Source organism: Alosa alosa, chromosome 23 (genome assembly GCF_017589495.1).
Source record: "Alosa alosa isolate M-15738 ecotype Scorff River chromosome 23, AALO_Geno_1.1, whole genome shotgun sequence".
In the NCBI taxonomy this organism is placed as follows: domain Eukaryota; kingdom Metazoa; phylum Chordata; class Actinopteri; order Clupeiformes; family Clupeidae; genus Alosa; species Alosa alosa.
The window spans coordinates 21,758,801-21,779,721 of NC_063211.1; the positions used below are offsets into that span (position 1 = coordinate 21,758,801).

The following is a 20,921-nucleotide window of genomic DNA, read 5'->3' on the forward strand; positions in this document are numbered from 1 at the left end:
TGTTATACGACGACACATAAAGAGTGGCCACAGGATTGGGGGCTTCTGTGACATTTCAGCCAGTTGTCACAATGAACAAGGGCGATAAACACACAGCATCCGTTTCCGCTGGAATTCAGGTCAAGGTGTCCTGTGCTTGCTGTCACATCGGCTGAAGTTTCAACTCTTACCTTGTGCCACCTGACCCGCAGCACACTGTAGCCAGGGCTTTTGTGTCGAGCGTCAGCATAAAACTAGTGCCGCCACCACCGCTTCTCAGTTCGCATGCATTCACTCACACGGATGGCAGAGGTGACCTTTTCTGTGGAATTTGCACACCTTGGGGCTGTGTCAAATGGGGAAGGTCACGCGCCAGCCTCGCCTGTGTGTGTGTGTGTGTGTGTGTGTGTGTGTGTGTGTGTGTGTGTGTGTGTGTGTGTGTGTGTGTGTGTGTGTGTGTGTGTGTGTGTGTGTGTGTGTGTGTGTGTGTGTGTGTGTGTGTGTGTGTTTATTTGTGTGTGTGTGTGTGTGTGTGTGTGTGTTTTTGTGTGTGTGTGTGTGCGTGTGTGTGTGTGTGTGTGCGTGTGTGTGTGTGTTTGTGTGTGTGCGTGTGCGTGTGTGTGTGTGGACTTGGACGTGGACCGCAGCGCATCAGAGACACGCCAGTCAGGGGCTTATCCAATGACACAGCCCCAGAGGATGGGATGGAAGCCTGCAGGGCACACATGGTAAGACAAAAGCAGGAAGTCATGGCACGGAGAGAAAAATCAATACCCATACTTGCATGCATGGCTTGATGTACAGTATGTCCCTACAGCCCTATAGTGATTTGTCACAGTCATGAATCACAAATTGAACTGAATTAGGACTAAAAAAAAGCAATGTCTAATCAGCTGTTGCCAATTAGCTGGACCATACCACAAAAATAAACAGATGATGTTATAATCATCCAGATGTCAAATCTCATGTCGTATCACACAGTCACGTCACAGCAGTCTTGTCAATGCATGACTGCAATGGTGTGAAACATTTCAGTCACAAAATGCAATGCAAAATGTGATGTGCTGTGGTAAACAAACAACTGTCCAATCCAGTGTGAAAAACAACCTTTGATGCCATTTAGGACACTCGTCCAGAGCCATCTGAGCCTCTCACCAGCGAGCGTAGTCTTCCTCGGGGGCGTCCGACCTACCGATGACCCCCACAGTTCCAGTCCCCTGGGAACCGAGCGTGGCCGTGCTGTACGTCGTGATTCGGTGACATAACAAACAATCAGCCGCATTTCCTCTATGATGTGTCAGGCTGTTTCCCACGTCAAGGACATTCTCACCCCCGAAGACAGCTCTGCCCACGGGCTGTGGAAACACCTCCCCAACCCCACCCCTCTTGCCCCCATGCCCCCCACAAGCCCCCATCCCCACCCCAACAGCTGATTATCATCCTAAACAAGTGACCGAGGGAGGGGGGGTGGGGGTAGAGAGTTTGAGTCTGGGGGGTAGAGGAGCGTGAATGTTTGCGTCGCCATCCGTCAACAAGCCCCATGACTGACAGCTGAGAGCAGGGGAGAGAACGAGACTCCATTGTGATGGGGAGGAGTGAGAACAACACGGGGGCTTCGTCCTCGTGGACGATTCGGACTCGGCGGCACGCGGGCACGCACGTGAGCTGGCATATAAAAAGGTCAAATTAAAAGATTCTGACACCAGCAGCAGAGGCGGGCATGGCTGAGGACAGCTCTTTGGAAATAAATAAAGGCATCTTCGGGGCCTTTTATGACTCTGTTTGGGAGTGGGGGGTGGAGGGTGAGGGTGAGCTTGTCCTATCTTGTCTCTCTGCCTTTCGCTTGTCTTTGTGGATAAGATCAATAGAATTTGCAATGGTGTAATGTGACGGAGAATGGACTAATCATAAATTCCTCACTTATCTGACACATCATCATGGTGGTGCAGAAATGAAATGGTCTTGGTGGATTTTTTTTTGCTTTGGTGTTGTTCTGACAATAATATTTTACACAAATGTCAATGTCTGACAATGATAAAAAAAAATGTGAATACAATCTTAGGACTTCAACAGCCTATAAATGCGTCCTGTGCTCTCGTAAATTAAAGTGTAAACAATACACTTGTAATAAACAACTATTTAGGAGAGCAGGATTCTCAAGACCATCCTCCAGACTGATTATAAGTGCTCTGCATGGTCTCCCTCCACACCAGAAACAGTGGTGGGTGAGATGTGTGGGGTTGGTGGCTAGCTGCTGCCCTTCATCATAAGCTTGTTGTCTATTCACTGTCTGGCTTGACCTATATGTTTGTTTATTTGTGTGTGTGTGTGTGTGTGTGTCTGGGAGTCTGTTAGCTCCATCAGCTGAGTCACAGGCCCTGGGCTGTGTGAGTGTATGTGTGCCGTGCCTTTGTGTAGTGACACATCTTAACTTCGCCAGACAGATTTGGGCTCGCTACTGAAGGTTCCTTCACTATATGTTAGGGCAGTGCGCCGGGCCCACTTGCGTCAGTCCGTGAGGGGAGACCAGACAGAGGTGACCCACATCGCGCCTAGGCTATGTCTAACGCTGTGTTGAGGTGGTTTGGAGGTTAGAAAATGTATTTATGAAAGATATTTAAATATGATAAAAGCTTGCTTGATTGGTGAGAATGAGAACCGTGTTACTACTACCTCACTGTGTTAATAGTCATAATGACTTCATTTTTCCATCATTTATCTAAAATGCTGTGAAATAAATAAATAAGAGAAGAGAAGTGTTAGAAAATAAATACTGGTCTGCAGTGTGCTTTCCCAGTCGTTTACTTTATATTTGGCAGCAAAAGACTGAAGGTGAATCTTTAAATATGTGCTTTGTTTTCGGGCAGCTAATGGTCACCTTCTCACAGAGGGCATCCCGGATCACTTAGAGGATTGTCTGTGCCATAGATGAGTGACTAAATCAATGCACACAGTCCTGTTTCTAAAACAGAAAATATGTGACAATTTTGTTGATTAAGTAATGTCTGTGATGCATGCACTTTGATTTTCACTTCACACAATTAACATTGTGAGCTCATTCATAGCAAGAACACATTTGCTTGATGGCACACAGTATTTTCACAGCCACATTAGACATACTGAGACCACCACAACACTTGCCTCAGTTGGCAGCATGCGACAGAAGCAGTGCACACAAGCAGCGGAGCTGCTCATTTACTCCCTAATGCAGTGTGGCTTGTCACTTCAGCTTACAGAAGTGTGAACAGTGGCTTGGGAGCAGAAGCCTCAGACTATGGAGTCTCACTACAGCCACCTTATCCGAACCAAGGATGCCATCAAGGTTATGCTAATGCGGACAAGCAACTTGTGGGAGTGAAGTGGACAGGGGGTACAAGTGACAAGTGGGGGGATTTTTTTTATTATTATTACTTATTTTTTGGATGGACACGTTTGGCATTCAGTGCAAGCTGAGGCAGAGCTGTTGGCTGGGATGAGGGTGGATGAGAGTTCAATGGTGCAGCACGCACATCCAAATCGTTGAGTACTGGGTGCTGGACAGGAAAGCACAAGCATGTAAAAGAACGTTGAGTCCGCACAGAATCTGCCTATTCTGCAGATTCTGGTGTGCGGACTCAACATCCTTTTACATGGGATGAGGGTGGAGCCGCGATATAACACGAAACCCAAGGCAGACTCGCCAGTGAGAGGCCTCACGCAAATGAATGCAGCTTCAGTGAGCTTGTGGCAGTGACACATCCATATCCACATTCCAGTCCATCCAATTCTATTCTATTCCATTCTATTCCAATCAAGTCACTAATACGACAGGACTAATCTGTGGATGTCTCCCCACAAAAAAAATAGTGCTGTGTCTGACCATGATACTGTTCAAGGGCAAAGAGAAAAGACAACATTGCAAATTTGAAAAGAGTGGGAAAAGCCTGAGAACTGCCTAACAGCACATTTGGACCCATGAGCATCTTTCCAGCTACTAGTGGGGGTGACCAATAAGATGCTGGTGGTCCAGCCATGCACATGTCCACCTTTGAGACACAACATAAAGGGTTTAACCAGATGGAGCGCCTCCCTCCCAGCAAAGGCAGCCTGATGTAGTGGTGATGACAGCCTCTAACCTGCGGTCAAAGTCCAACTTTGGCATGTTTTCCAGTCACTCTCTCAGCCTAGGATTTTGACTAACCTACATTAAAATGTGAATAAAATACATCATCCTTATTTTAATGGTGTGCTGAAAGAAAAATAAATAAATAAATACCATTACATTTGTCATTATTGGGTGAATCTCCAACTACAGGCACTTTTGTGTCCTTTTGGTTGTTTTTGTGGAAAAATATAATTTTGTTTCAGTCGTGTCAATTTGCAAAGGCCAGATCACCAGCATCCTATAAAAAATTAATCAGGCCTATATATTCTTATTTACTGCTCTTAGAGGGGCTTTTATCAGTGGATTTGGCTGTTTTGAGCTTGTCCCCAACCCAGACTTGTAACCTTTAACTGTTAAAATACACTAAAGACAAATTAACCCTAGATGATTTTGTACCATGTTTGTTGCAAGAAAGAGTTAAATAAACACATACCATTTCAATTTCTAATACAAATAATATATGTATACTATTTTTTAGGGAAAACATCAGTGTCCCCAGGTTTTCCATCATTTCCACCACACAAACTATTTCTAAGTAATTTCTTACTAAGTAATATATACTTTTTTACCTAAAAATGTTTATTTGTTTACCAGGGGAAAACATAGTGTTACTAAAGAAGAAAGGTTGATGGCAAATATCAGAGACATATGGTGATCAGAAACTGAAGAAAAATCATTGTAACCATCACTTGAGAATAGAGTATTTTTATTCGACGTCATTTCCACCACAGCTGTAACTTTGTCAAAATATGCAAAAGAAGTGAAAAAAAAAGCATAGTTGTGTGTATTTTGGATACATTGTGCCCTATCTCCAAAAGTATCTGGGTATGGCAATGGAATGTGATTATATATGGCTGAAAACTGTGAGAATGTCATTTCCATCACAGTCATTTCCACCACAAATTGAGGTCATTTCCACCACAAAGTCAGCTGTCTTAGTGATGCAATGTCATTTCCACCACAGTACCCACAGTCATTTCCACCACGAAATGACCATCACAACATATGTTTTAAGGGAATAAAACATAATTCCAGGTGACATAGACTTATACTATTTTCAGAAACTATAATCCATACTTCATTATTAATAGAAAAACATATGAGTGACTAAATAAAGAGTATTTTTGATTATGAAAAACATAATTCATTGTACCGAGCAACTTCAAGCAATATACATTTAGTTCACAAAGTCTTAGGATTTGTTATGTGGTATGATTAGGTAGTCATAGACATGGTAACTGATATATAATGTAACATAATGAATTATATTGTATAATCTGCAAATAAAGGACATAATTTGAGGTGTGGTGGAAATGACATTTTTTTTGGACATAATTTGAGGTGTGGTGGAAATGACATTTTTCCCTTACGATTTAGAAAACTGATAAAAAATAACAATATTCCATGTCATGCAATTGTGCCCAGTATCATACTTTGTTTCAAGCAATATTGATGAGTGTATCAATGATTTTGAATGTGTGTTTGGAGATAATTATTTTTCTAAAAGTTGAAAGGCCAAAAGTGCCCGGAGTTGAAGAAACACCCTATTACGAAAATGTGCCATTCTATTATATGTACGAAGACATGGGGTGATATGTTTATATGTTTTCTTTTAAACAATAATGTCTATTATTCCACTGCTTGGTTGAATTTCCCATTGTCCTACGTAATTTAGAACGACCATTAACCGTATGTTATTTGCACACCTATGAAGTAGGGGAGACCGGGTATGGTTGTAACATGGAGTTGTAACATCACCAATTCCACCAATCAGGGATAGGATATGAGCCATGTGACAGTTTCTGACTGCTCAGACTTCCTTAACGATCACACATGGACATTTTCAAGTTGTTAGTGCCATTTATCCCGGAGTAAGGAGAAAAATTCAACATCTGAGGTAAGAAAGTAACTTTTTTTTTATTATTATTTTTTTCTAGTGCTTTTACCATTGTAGATACAGTTGTATGAGTTACATCAGGTCAAACTATAGTTTCTCTAGTAAAGAATGGTGTAGCTCTCTCTTGCTAATGTCAAAGCACCATGCTAATACAGCTAGCTAAACAATGGATGACAGTGGTGGGGTAGGTTGTAACACAATTTTTGAATATGTTACAACCTGTGGAATGGGGCTAGTAGACCCATTTAATGTCTGTTTAATTTCATCTTTGTGTGTGTGACTGTTCAGCCCTCTCTCTCTTTCCATGAGAGACACAAATACATACACACACAAAAGTATAAACGCTGTGTTTTTTATATTTAGTTTAAAACGTTAATATGATCTTCATTCTCTATGTGAAGAACGGATTGTATGGTATACAATATGTTGGTGAATCTATTTTCACACCCTGTGTACCCTGTTTATGCAATAAATCAGTACATCAAATGGAATTCCATTGTTTTTCTGCATTTTTTTGTACCTGTTACAATCTACCCCAGTAGTGGGGTAGGTTGTAACAAAGGTACACACTGTATTTGTCATAATCTCACAAATTCTGTAATATAGTTGAAGAGATTTAAATGGTTGCCACTTGTAGTAGACAAATGTGGTTACTTTGCCAAAAAAGTTCCAGAACTGTAGCTTTAAAAGAAATGGTAGTTTTAGGTGCTGAAGAAAAATGTGTTACAACCATACCCGATCCATTTTGTTGGCCGTATCACACTTTTATATTAATTCGCCGAACTCATTGTGAAGTTTAAATGAACTGTCACGTTGCATCTGAGCTGTAAAATGCGAGAATGCAGACGTTCAGAACATGGCAACAGTGTTGCATATGACGGAGATGGCTTTTAGCTAGATGGATGACAGCAGGCTAAGTAAAATAGCGATGTTTCAAAGTTAGAAATTAAAGCACTTACAGTACCGCTTCGCGTCGGGGCCGTTTTACAACCTCGACCGTGCATTAACTTCTGTGAACAGACCACCGTGTCGTCCATTATCCCTTACATAATACTGTTTTTCTCATTGGTATTTCATAATTCCATGGTATTCTGCAACTTTCTCCTGGCAGGTTTCACTTCACTTACTGAGATCATCTCACCACTCCCTTTATCTGTCAGATATTTAACCATTTAGCATACAATTTTCCAGTTTCTAACAAGTGATTATTTTGCACAACAGTGAGTGAAAGCCTACTACTGTAGCCTAAATTACATTAAATGTATCTCTTGTTCGTTTCTTTATTTATCAGTAGTCAGAGGACAACAACTGACTTGTGTATTGGACCAATATGCAGTGTAGATAGACCTGTAGAGAGAGAAGACTTGAAGGCTCAACCAGTCCCAAGTTCTCGTGGAACTTTTTATCTCCTGCACACAGAACGATGAAGGGCGGGGTTTGTTCGTGAAACGTCACGGTGTGAAAGTTACACAGAGCGGAGGAAGCGGAGCTGGCAGACAGGCAGGTTGAAAGGGAACCAAGGCGAAAAGTCAACTTAGTGTAAAAAGTTAAATAGGTAAATTATGTAGCTGTAGTGGGTGTTTTCCCTCATTATATGTTAACTATACTGTACACATGTGTTAAGTCATTTGGTGTCAGTTTCATAAGCGTAAATATTGTCCGACTCTGAGAGATCAATCAAGGACGTGGGTGAGTTGCTGCTAACTGAATTAGCTGAACGTTGATCATGCTGACATACAGTTAGCCTAGTTGCTGACATTAACACTACAGTACAGCTGTAACGTGAAATACTATGTCGACGGGCCTATTTGACTTTTGGGTTACAAAATCATTAACAGTTACCATGATGAAGACCTGTTTTATGAATATGTTCATACAGCACCATATTTAGTAGCCGATCTGAAATTGGCATGTGTCTAATGTTTTGGGTCCGTAAGCGAAGCATTCCACTTACTTACAGACCTGCTTTGTTGAATAGGCTACATTTGGGGCATTTACGCTACAGGACGAAGAAGGGAAACAGTACAGCATACCCAGACTCTTCCACAGTCATGCCTCAGGGAGATATGAAACAACCTCTTCTGAGATCTTCACGGCGCCCGCAAGGCCCCCTATCTGACGTTGGTACTGACGCTCCTCTGGTGGGTATACTTGGCACGGGGGATTTCTCTCGTTCTTTGGCACAGCGGTTGGTGGCATCCGGCTACCGGGTGGTGGTCGGAAGCCGCACTCCCAAACGTTCCTCTGGGCTCTTCCCTGAAGAGGCGGATGTGACAACCCAACAGGAGGCCGCTTCACAGGCCGACCTGGTGTTCGTTGGGCTGTTTGTGGAACACTATTCGACGCTAAGTGAACTTAAAGAGTCTCTAGCAGGGAAAACATTGGTGGATGTTAGCAATGGTATGCGCATTAATCACGACGGGCCCTCCAACGCGGAGCAGCTCGCAACACTCTTCCCTGACAGTGTGGTGGTGAAGGGCTTCAACGTCATCTCCGCCTGGACTTTGCAGACTGGGCCAAGAGACGGCAGTAGACAGGTGTGTGCCAAAAGATGTTAATATCATGTTCTGCTATTAGATTCAAGATATTCTGTTTATTTGTACACGTAGGTACAGACAGTACAGTGCATAGTAATTGTTGTGCAAAGCTCCGAGAGTCAGCATTTAGAAAAGAGATAAGAGTAAATAATGAATGGAGAATACATAGACTCATTTCTAAAAACATAAAAGCCCATATATCTGGACTAGTTATTATGTTTTGTACATAATGTTATTATTATGTTATTATTACATTCTGCAGGTGCTACTGTGTGGTGACAACGTGGCGGCCAAGACCTCTGTGGCCCAGCTGTGCCGGGACATGGGTTTCATACCTGTGGACCTGGGCCGCCTCAGTTCGGCGCGAGATATCGAGAACGCCCCTCTGCGCCTCTTCCCCACATGGACGACACCCGTGGTCTGCGCCCTCTCCCTCTTCTTCTTCTTCTACTTCTTCAACTTCCTGCATGATGTCCTCCACCCTTACGTCGTCAACGGCAAGAACGTCTTCTACAAGCTGCCCATCGACACTGTCAACGTCACGCTCCCCGCCGTCGCCATGGTGATGCTGGCGCTGGTGTACCTGCCGGGTCTGCTGGCGGCGTTCCTCCAGCTGAGGCTCGGCACCAAATACCGGCGCTTCCCCGACTGGCTGGACCGCTGGCTGCAGGCGCGCAAGCAGATGGGCCTGCTGGCGTTCCTGTGCGCCGCACTGCACGCCATCTACAGCCTGTGTCTGCCCATGCGCAGGTCGGCCCGCTATAAGATGCTCAACACCGCATACAAGCAGGTGAGTGAGAAATAAATAGTGTCCTTAAATAGTGTGGGCCTCAGAGGTATTTATTTACTGAAATGATGATGTGTGTTGAATTGATCTGCTTGATTATACTGTATGAACCAAAATAACACTCAAAAACACAAGGCTGGTCTATCCAGCTGTGCATGAAATCCAGTGAAATCATATTGAAGACAACTGTTGTACTATCATACACAGTACTGTCATCAAGTGTCATTGTTGATGGGCTAACACAGGTACAGGTAATAAAATGGTAATGGTAAGAAACTGACCCAATCAATTGAATGAATTTGAATTTGAATTGAATGTATAAACCTAACTAGGCTCAAGCATGCCAGATCTACATGGCCTATTTGTTTTCTATCCTCTATACACCATTTGACCTTTGGATTCTTCTAGAATATTCATTTCTGAAGGTCGAGAATCCGCTCAGACATTCAGCTTGTCTCCTGACGTGATGGCGTCAGGCTTTTTCCCTCTCTCTCTGCTCAGCTCCTGTTCCTGCCACATCCTCTTTCCCTCGTGTCGTCTTTGTCATACATCTGTGCCCCCACACTTTGGCGCCAAAAAAGGGCCTGGGGCCTGGCACTGGTGTTCAGCTGCTGTCTGCTGTCCCCCGCCGTCCTCCAACACCCTCCCCCCCCGCCCCCCACCCTGTCCCACTCTCCAAACCCCCTCCAACCCCCGACCCCACCCGCCTCCATCTCTCCCTGTGATAATGCTGAACTCTACCGCACTGCCAGTGGTTCCCTGCTGCCCCCCCCGACTAATGACACCCAATGCACGCGGGTGGTGTGAGGTTGCGCTAATCAACACCCCAATGGAGGCTACTGCGTTAGTCTGAGTGATAAGCTACCCACTGTTGCGATGAATGTTAAGGAGTGTTGCTTGATTGGAGATTACACAGATGTTATTACAGCAATTAGCTTTGTGCATCCCATGCTGTATCGGTGGGCTATTTGTGACCTATGACGCAAGACTATATCGCACACACACACACACACACACACGCACACACACTGCACACACTTGGAGATTTATTCTCTTTTATGAGAATTATTACTGTCAACATTTGTCGTCACACACACTTGTTCACTCTTTCTCTCTCACATACACACACATACATGGACACACAGCAGCCTTTTCGTGTTTGATGCAGACCCCAGATAAGTTATCTACCCCTCACTCCTGCATTCCCTGTCTCTCTAAAGCTCTCTCTCACACACACACAAACACACACACCATGTCATTCTGGATGTGGGAGAGACGGCAGGGTAAACATAGGATCCTCACCCCCATCCCTCCCCGGTCTCCTTGGGAACTGAGAAGAGGCGCTGCATGGCAATCACATCCTTGCTAATTAGCAGCACACGCCGCTTAGAGCCCCTGTCACACACACACACACACACACACACACACACACACACACACACACACCACACACACACCCTGCCCCAAATCTGTGCCTCACTCACCCCCTCTAGGTGTCAGTAATACTGCCTGTGCTTCTCCTGAGGCCTATAGGTGGACAGACCCACATTCAAGTGAATGATAAGTGAACACATGTTGTGCAGCAGCTGAAATGTGTCACCCCAGCTACTCCTCCATGAAGGAGGCTTTCTCCAGTGTGTGATAGTTTCCACTTATCTAACCGATTAGACAAGGAATGGAAAAAAGTTTTGTACTTTATTTTGTATTTCATTCAATTACTAAGCCCAACCTGTTCATTAGGTATTACAGTATTTGCACTTGTAAGGTATGAAAGGTCATGGAAATTTCATTTAAGGTTAGAAAAGTCATTGAAAAGTTTTTTGAAAGGTTGACAATAAAATCGGTGGGGACCCTATGGTATACATTTGTAGAGTGTCTGTCTGTATGAAACTGCATTAGTCATTTGTCATTTATTTCCCCAGTTCTAACAGTTTGTTTTCCCTTTGCCACTAATTTCTTCTTCTTAGCATTCTTTGCTCTGAACTCTCTATGAACTCAACATGGTATGTACTGTAGGCCTGTGGTGGCTGTACTGAACAATGTCACATGTATAGTGTTGGTGTCAATGTATGTTTTTCCTCATCATGCTAATGTATATGAGTGTGTGTGTGTGTGTGTGTGTGTGTGTGTGTGTGTGTGTGTGTGTGTGTGTTGTGTGTGTGTGTGTGTAGGTGAAGGATGGTCCGGCTGAAGTGTGGGATGATGAGCAGGTGTGGAGGATGGAGTTGTACATCTCGGTGGGCATCCTGGCCCTGGGGCTGCTCTCGCTGCTGGCTGTGGCCTCTCTGCCCTCTGTGGGCAACTCCCTCAACTGGAGAGAGTTCACCTTTATACAGGTGAGCCTGCCAATACTGTAGAGCCTGCAATGTGTGTGTGTGTGTGTTTGTGTGTGTGTTTGTAAAATGCAGTGTCATACAAAGTCTGTGAGCAGCTCATGCTTTGTGTACGTGTGTGTGTACATACAGTGGTGGCCAAAATATTGAAATTCACTGTTTAAATGATGAAATAATATAAATCAGTATAATAAGACTATTACTCCACTACTAGCCTGCCAGTGGTTTGGTTGCAGCTGCAATGCAGTTCAGTTCTTCATTTTACAATGCTGAGAATTGTGTGAATGGTCATGTGATTTGTGTGAATGGTCATGTGATATGTGCTTCAGGGGTTCAGTGTTCTGAATGGCAAACATGCATCTGGACATAGATATTAGAAAGCTAGATACCGCATTGGGCTCGAGTTCTATTAGGAGGCATTGGGGGTGTGAATCTGTCATGTAAAAGACGATCCGATTCACATCTAGATACATGGGCACGATTCGATACAAGAAAAGATACATGTTCATAAAAAACGATTCAGTACGATTCGATGCGATGCGATTCGATGCAATTCGATGCAGTTCAAGAATGGAAAGCATTCTGAAAGATTTATCATTTGCTCAAGGTGAACATTAATTTTATGTTATTAATTATCATGGTCATGGTTGTCAATTAGACAAAAAATTGACTATCTTTATCAATTGAATATGATTATCTAAACTGAGGTTTGTATCATATACTGTATTGAAATGAAAAAAATAATAGTCATTTCAGTCAAACACAGCAGCCAAATACAACATAAAAATACATTTTTATAGACATTATAGATTGTATAGAGTTATATCTCATTGTTTTCAAGGAGTTGTAGCCTATTGTTAAGGTAAGACAATACCGAAATAAAATAAAACAGTGCTTAAGACACTGTGGGCATTTTCTCATAGCCTACAAGAATAAAATAGGCCTACATATCAATGAACTCTCTGGGCTTATTTTGTTCCAACGGTAGACCTAATATGCAGAAACCAGAAACTCAGTGCCACAAGTCAAGAGTGAATATGAACAAAATTATAATAATTTGTGCATCATTTTAGCAGCAAGGGCCAAATTATTCTTTAACATTAAGGAAATCCCTTCAACAAAAAACGTAAGGCTACTCAGACTATCGTTTTCGTGCTGGATTTTGAAAAACAGTGCGAGTTGTCACATGCTTAAGTTGCAGTAGATGTATGGGTAATGAGGTCCTTTGACAACTTTCGGCAATGAATGTAGCCCAAAACAAACTGCATTAGCCACAAATTCGTGCCACGTGTAGTTTCAAAACCGGAAGTGGGATGAACGCGCTGCCTGCAACGTAAATGAGAGTCTGAGCGAGGAGAAAAGGTTATGAACCGATTCGTAACAAGTAAATCGATATAACGACCGGTTCATTTCAGTTTTATTCCGATGCATCTGCAGTGAGAGAGTGTGGATGTAGCCTCAGTATTTTGTAGAATTCACAGTTTGTGGACAGGGAGGGAACACATGGCATGTTGTCTTAATACTTTTGGCCACCACTGTGCATACTGCATGCATGTACTTCATACACATCATTTAAAGTACGTCTGCAAGCTTTCAATCTTGTCCATTTGTTTAGTGTTGAATGCTGGTCAGACCAACTCAGCTCGTTGACCTTCTCTGTTCGTTTATGAATCCAACGGAGTCTTGACGGACAGAGTGTATGCTAGGGTGGAGTTTAGAGATAACACGCGCAGCTTTGTGAGGTCTCTGTGTTCCAGTGAAGTATGTAGTTGTTTTATCTCCTCAGCCTGGGTGAACAGTTGTGTTCAGTTGAGGTCACCATCCTCTCTGCGTCTGTCTTTCTGTCTCGCGTGCCTGGTCTCTCACTCTGTTGCGCTCTCTCTCTCTCTCTCTCTCTCTCTCTCTCTCTCTCTCTTTCTGTCTCGCGTGCCTGGTCTCTCACACTGTTGCTCTCTCTCTCTCTCTCTCTCTCTCTCTCTTTCTTTCTCTATCTCTCTCCCCCTCTCTCTTTTTTCTCACCCTGTCTCTGTCCCTCACTTCCGCTGTCTTCCTCGCTCTTTTCCTCTCTTGTGGCCCCCACACGAACAGCCGCTCTCCTCGCTCTTCTGTCTCCGTCTCGTGTGTCCCTGGAAACGCACAGAGGTGAAACCCGCCATAATGCTTTCATTTAGCGGGGATTTGTCATTCTCTGCCTCAGATGTTGACGCTGTTGCGCTGTTTGAACTCTCTCTCTCTTCCTTTCCCTCTCTCTCTCTCTCTCTCTCTCTCTCTTTCTCTTTCTCTCTCTCTCTCTCTCTCTCTTTCTCTTTCTCTCTCTTTTGCTCCTTCATGTTTATGTTAAGCTGATCCAGACGGCATGAGATTAGTCACATGCAGCTAGATCCTGGGATAAAACTCGGGCTCTCTCTCTCTCTCTCTCTCTCTCTCTCTCTCTCTCTGTCCCCTTTCGGTTTTCTGTTTCTGTTTCTCTTTGTCTCACACTCTCTCTTTCTTTTGCTCTCTCTTCCTCTCTCTCAATCTCAATCCCTCTGTCTCTTGCCCCCCCCCCCCTTCTTCCTCCCTCTGTCTTCTGCCTTGTCAGACCTCCTAAGGCGTTAGGAAATATCTCGACACAATTCCTCGGGTCACATTGGGTCCGTCAGGTCCTCATAAGCCTGCGCTGAGGATTGCGTGACAGCTGTCCGGTCTCAGGCTACTGGACGTAACATTGAAGAAATCATGGTTGTTGCCATGGAAGTAGTTTCCAAACAGATATAACAATACACTGGCAACGTAGTAATGTAACACAGTGTATGGATCCGTACTTACAGCTTCCATGATGAAAGATGAGAGTGAGGTTTTTGCAGACCAGTTTCTTATTACAAGGATAGCCCCACACATATGTTGCATATCTCTCTTTCATTTATTCATGTCACAGGGCGAAAAGAAGCGCCGATATCTCAGCACCAGACATTGTCAAGATTTTTTTTTTTGCCCAGCATATTTGGACCATACTGCTCACACACATTAAAGCTCAAAGCTAAAGTCCTCCCTCCTCCTCCTCCGTCTCTGTCTCTAAAAAGCCACGTCATGTGATCTGGTGCCTGGAGCCCACAGACTCACCAGGGGTTGTAATGGAAGGAACAAGCCACTCCCCTCTCCACCCTCCCCCTCGTTAAGCATTAGGCTGGTGGGTTGGGGGCACAAATAATTACCTGCTCCTGTGCGGTCTGAGCGTGCTCGGTGTCGTCACGAGTGTGAAGCTGGAGGGGTCTCATTAGAGGAGAGAGTTCGGCCCCAGCGAGGTCACTGCAGCCTCCGCCTCCCCCGGGCCCCGATTGTGTGGTCCTGCACGTAGGTGACCTGAGGTCAGTACAGTACACGCCACAGCCAGGGAAACCCGCATCGAAGAGTGTGTGCTTGCTTGAGTTTGTTTTTAAGTGTGTGTGTGTGTGTGTGTGTGTGTGTGTGTGTGAGAGAGTAGTAGTTCAGTAGTTGTGACAGTGAGAAGTCACAGTATTCTGTGTTAAGGAGTTTAAAGCCTACAGGTGGTTGAATTCCAAAATTCAAGGGTATGTCAGGGTTACTGTATGCTGGGCAGTAATGTACAGTACATCATGGACGATATATAATATATATCATTTAAATCATAAATATATCATATATATTTATATATATATATATATATATATGAGTGGAATAATTGCGTTTGTGGGGCAGTTAAGCACAAAAATGGATAACTCTGTGATAAAAGCATCACATTTGGTATAAAACCTCACAAAGGGGGTCTGATCAGATTTAGAATCGTAGGTGCCTCGGATTTGGCCCCTGGGGGCTATAGATATACTGACTAGATGTGGCCTTGGGCTCTCAGCATGCGTGAACACTGTCGCCATCTTAGATCGGGGATCTGAAGCTCTAAACTAGTTCTCCCGTGTACTCCAGTATTACCAGTTTAGCAACTCTTGGCCATCCCCAGCAACAGAAAATCTTATCTAGCGACAAATTTGGTGACTTCTCGCAATGATGGCAAACTCTGTTTCGTTGTTGAAATGTCAGAACTACTTTTCATTTGTGAATTAAGCTACATTACATTCACCCAAAGCGTTGCCCCATGATTATGAAAATAATGACTTGCCTATGGATCAGACCATGTTATTGCATGGAAGTAGATTCTCTATAGATCTAACAGCTCAGCTGCAGCAACTTCTGGTGAGATTACAACCAGATCAACGAGACGAGAGGTAGCCTCCATCAGAGCCTGTCTACGGGGAGCCTGTTCACTCCCATTTTATCGAAACCGGTTGCAGTTCACCCATAGTTCCCATAAGGGCAGTCACGAGTGAGTGCAGAATGAATGAGTGAAAATATGGAGTATATAGAGTTTATGGGGATAGACGGCCACATTTCTTTTTCTTCACTTGCTTATCGCATTCTCTGCCTCAGTGTTGTTAGTGCAGGACAAACAGACTGAGGAAGCCGGCTGAGGAAAACAAATAGATATATTCTGTCACTGTGTCTGAGTGGAATAGATCTATATTGCGCTGGGTAGCCCTTGCATCACATTGTATTGCATGTATTAAGAATCAGTCCAAAATAAACATTTACATTTAGTCATTTAGCTGATGCTTGTATCCAAAGCCACTGACAGAGCTTTCAATTAATTACAATTTAATCAATAGGCCAAAATCATATATGTGTTTTTTACAATATCTTTGCCTGAGGTTCCTAATTCAAGTCCAGTGCAGAACTGAACAAGAGAATAATTAAGGCTATGTTATCATGAGGTTCCAGTATGTGAGAAACTAGATGTGCCCAAATATCTTCAACCTCAAGTAGTGATGCACGATATATCGGCCGCCGATATAATATCGGCCGATATGGTCATTTTTTTACACATCGGTATCGGTCCGATGTCAAAATAGGGCCGATGTGAACATGCCGATAATCATTCCTGTGTATTTGACGTGTGTGTAGTGCAAGTCCAAGCGTGTTATCTGTCTACACTGAATCCAGTTAAATATGCCCTTCTATTGCATCATATTTCTTATTTAAAATAGCAGGGCAACAAGACTGACAGAAAGAAGACACTGGGCATCTGACAAAAGTTCTTTCAAAGCGTTGCGTTGTATCGCTGCTTTCGCATTGCTTGCAGTCAAGTTGATGGCTGGCTTTGCATGTCATGTCACGCCTTGCACTACATCTCGCGGTAGGCTAAATATAACTGTGTATCAGGCAGAATGTAGTTATATGGTCGTAATAGGAATTTAATAGGGCTGTAACCATATGCGATTCAAAACTGAAATCGCAACACTCATATCCACAAACCTGTGTTGCGGTGTGAAAAGGCAGAACCGACACACCCTTTCTAGTGTCTAGCAGTGCTTTGCAGCTTACGCGGCCGCATAAACAACACACATCTCCCGCTTTACTTGGCGGTAGCCTACGTTGCTTTCATTGTAGACTTTACCAAACAGTATAAACCCCCTGTTAACCTTTCCTGCTTTGTTTCAGACCGTAGTCAGAAACGCAGGGGAGATTCGTTATTCGAGGGCCGATGTTAAGATAAAATAACGTCGGGTCACGGGTCCCATTTCGATGAGCAAAATACACGAGCTGAACTTTATGGAGTTTTATTTCGGACAGTAACACCGCTCACACTGTGTACAGACTCCAACTTGAACTTCCACACTCTCTGCTCCAGTCGCATGCATACACTTCCTCACTCTATCTCCCTCCTTCCCAGCTTCCCCCACACACACACACACACGGAGCTCTCTTAAAGGAGCCGCAACACCATTTTACAACACCCCTCTCTTTGCCCCGCTCTCTCTCGCTCACTCAATGGACACGCCACACTTCGCCAACGCAATCCAAATAAAACATTACAATCGTGAAAGCAAGGACTCATAGAAGACGACTAGCTAAATTACTATTAAATCTGCTTAGCAACATTAGCATGCTGCACATATTTGTTTAAAACTCTTGGTTTCAAGTTGACTGATCATCTCAATACCAATGTTTCCCAAAAGTGCCTGTACCAAGGAGAACAAATATTACCTTTAAACTTAAACACACATGGGGAAACTGAACAGTCCAATCAGTAGACTATGATAAGCTAGCCAACTATGCTACTATGCTACTTTGTTTACAATATTTCCAGGCTTCAACCACACAGCTGAATTAAAGAGGGAGAGTTGTAAAATAAATAGTAGGCCTATAGTGTGCCATACCTACCTAGGCTAATCTGCATAAAGTGCTGTCATAAATATCAGACATTCAGTATTCTCTCTTTTTATATCAGGATATAAAATAATACAGATATATTCTATTATATTGTAATCCTCTGGTGTTCTAAGGTAGGCTATTGAAACGTTATTTTAAAAAATGCATTTTGGAAAATAGCTCTTTATTTGATTATCATAAGAATGTGTTTTCTAAACAGATATATCGACATCGGTAAATATCGGTATCGGCCATAACAGCAAAATTAATATCGGTTATCGTATCGGCCACAATTTTCACATCGGTGCATCACTAACCTCAAGTATGCAGCTAATCAGGATAGAATTTACCATCTATTGATGTCATTGTGGTTCATTGAGATATCTGTAATTATGTTTCCATTAAAGACTGGCATAGAGGCAGTAGAACTGGTTGCCTTTGTCGGTGCCCTTATTTCTTTGAACACAGATAAACTTGCTTGTCTTTACTAGGAGGGCTTCACACCAGGGCTGAAGCAACAGCAGTAACTAAAATATTGTGAGCTTCATTGAGCATGGCACTTCTCACAACAACTGTTGCCTAATTACCAATTATACTACACTTGTGTGTAGTATTTACTATTTTACCAGTGTGCCCACACTCACATCTACATCTTACAGTCTGTATTGTGTATATATTTGTATATACTGTATGTATTTGGGCTCTTATGTTTATGTTATGTTATGTTTTTTTGCATTTAATTTGATAAGATAGTGGAGAAAGTGACAAGAAGCAAGTGGGAGAGAGAGATAGGGTGGAATCGGAAAAATGACCACAGGTCAGATTTAAACCTGGGTCCCCTAAGTGTGTTATGAGCACTATAGCCAGCTGCGCCACAACGCCCCCGATAAATATACAATTCAACACCAATATCAAAATAACCTGTTTCTTTCGACTTCTTTTTAAAACATGAATTTGATTGATTTATGGTAAAATATGAAACTGTATTAGTTGTTAGTTTCTGTTTTCTATTATTTTCCACCAAATAGAATCCATATTTGTCGGCCCAGAGGCCAAATCCGAGATGCGTACGATCCTAAGTCTGATCAAATCCCCTCTCTTTCTCTTCCAAATTTGATGCATTTATCATAAAATGATAAATTGTTATGAAAATTTGAGTTGAACCACTCCACTATGTTTGGGAAAAAAAGAGAATACCAGTAAGTGTGTGCGTGTGTGTGTGTGTGTGTGTGTGTGTGTGTGTGTGTGTGTGTGTGTGTGTGTGTGTGTGTAAAAAGAAAAATGTAGTCTCCATCCCTGTGAGGCAACAACAGTCTGGGCCATTTTGAGTCTCGAGTCTGCTGCATCTCATGCCCTCTGGTTGTGCATTCGGCCTCTACTCTTCTCTTCAGGAATGTTCCGGATTATGTGTCTGAGCTCCACCGAGTTCAAGAAGTCATAAAACCATACTTGTCTTCATAAGTGTGTGTGCAGCTCCAGATCATGCATAAAACATCTCTCTCTCTCCCACCCTCTCCATTTCCTTTTGCCCTCTTTTTCTCCTCCATAGTCATCCCCTTCTCCTTCCTTCTCTCCCTTTACCTCTACTCTCATTCCTTTTTTTACCTCTTCTGTTCTGCCTCTCTCTGTCCCACCCCTTCCTTTCTTCTGCCTCTCCAATTATGATATCATAACCCCAGCCCCCCCCCACCACACACAGACACACACACACTCCCTCAACTTACCTCTCTCTCTTTTCTGATCCCTCCTTCCCTCTCTCCTTCCATCTTATTCCTCCCCTCTCCTCAGTTATGTCCTCCCCTCGTCTCTGACCCCTCTGGAGCTCCACCCTAACCCCCGTCCTCTTTGTCTCTCTCCTCTCCAGTCGCGGTTGGGTTACGCCGCCTTGGTGATGGCCACGCTCCACACGCTGCTGTTTGGCTGGGACCGGGCCTTCACGGCGTCCCAGTACCACTTCTACCTGCCGCCCACCTTCGTGCTGGCGCTGGCGTTGCCATGCGCTGGTGCTGCTGGGCCGCCTGGCGCTGTCCGTGCCCTGCGTGGCGCTCCGCCTGGCCCGCATCCGCCGCGGCTGGGAGCAGGAACGCTGCATCCGCTTCCAGCTGCCCGAGGAGGCGGGGAATGGAGTCGAGCACATCAGTGACGTCTGAGACCTGTGTGTGTGCGTGTGTGTGAGGGAGTGTGTGTGTGTGTGTGTGTGTGTGTGTGTATCTGTCTGTGTAAGAGACATAAGAAGAGAGCAAAGTAAAACTGGACATTGGTGTATGTTGAGATATTACATAGCGATATATATAATGTAGTATTTTTGAGACAGAGGTACTGGTATTTTCATATCCTTCACCGCACTGGCACAGTTCCTGTAGGAGTTTGGTCAGTTACTTCCTTTTTTGTCCAAGCCCCAAATAGCCCTCTTGTGGCGTCTACTGGTGTTATTTTAGCTGCTGTAGGAGGATTTTTCTGAATGATAAAAAAAACCTGTTGTGGGACAATGAATCACTTGTTGTCGGAAAGAACACAGTGTTTAAAAACAATTATGATTTTTTTTGTGTAAACGTTCAATCATTCAAGACCCATACTGCACACAGTGCCTTGTCTAAACCTGCAGCACAGCCAGTGAACGCATTGGACAAATGCGTACCAAATTCCATAACCATAACCATGACCATTTAATTGGGCACTTTTGACACTTTTGCTCATATTAATGAGTTTCAGTATGTCAGAGACTAGAGACTTCTGTGATCATCAAAGGTAGCTTGGCAAAAACTTCACTACAAGTAAACGACAGTCATCCAAAGAAATGAGGAAATGACACACTTGCTATAATAACTATTATAAGTGCCTATCTAAAAATAGCAAGGATGAAGTTGTTTTTTCAGATTGTTATTTATTACTGATGCCAAAAGCTCACCGTGTTGGGTTGTGTAAGAACAAATGATTGTATTTTAGGCCTTATATCCTAATCACCAGAATATCTGAGATTCATTAAGAACAACTTGCTGTGCTGCTGTTAGTGTAGCTATATGATGTTGTACACGGCCAG

General features: G+C 43.5%; 1 protein-coding gene across 1 annotated transcript; it reads left to right on the forward strand.

Moving 5' to 3' along the window:
• Positions 1-7,484: 7,484 nt before the first annotated feature.
• steap3 (STEAP family member 3, metalloreductase) lies at positions 7,485-20,370 on the forward strand. Its single transcript, XM_048234635.1, is given in 6 exon segments — positions 7,485-7,709; positions 7,999-8,557; positions 8,820-9,347; positions 11,516-11,680; positions 19,746-19,877; positions 19,879-20,370. Coding segments are annotated over 5 exon segments (1,464 nt in total). The 5' UTR covers positions 7,485-7,709; positions 7,999-8,071; the 3' UTR covers positions 20,032-20,370.
• Positions 20,371-20,921: the final 551 nt, after the last annotated feature.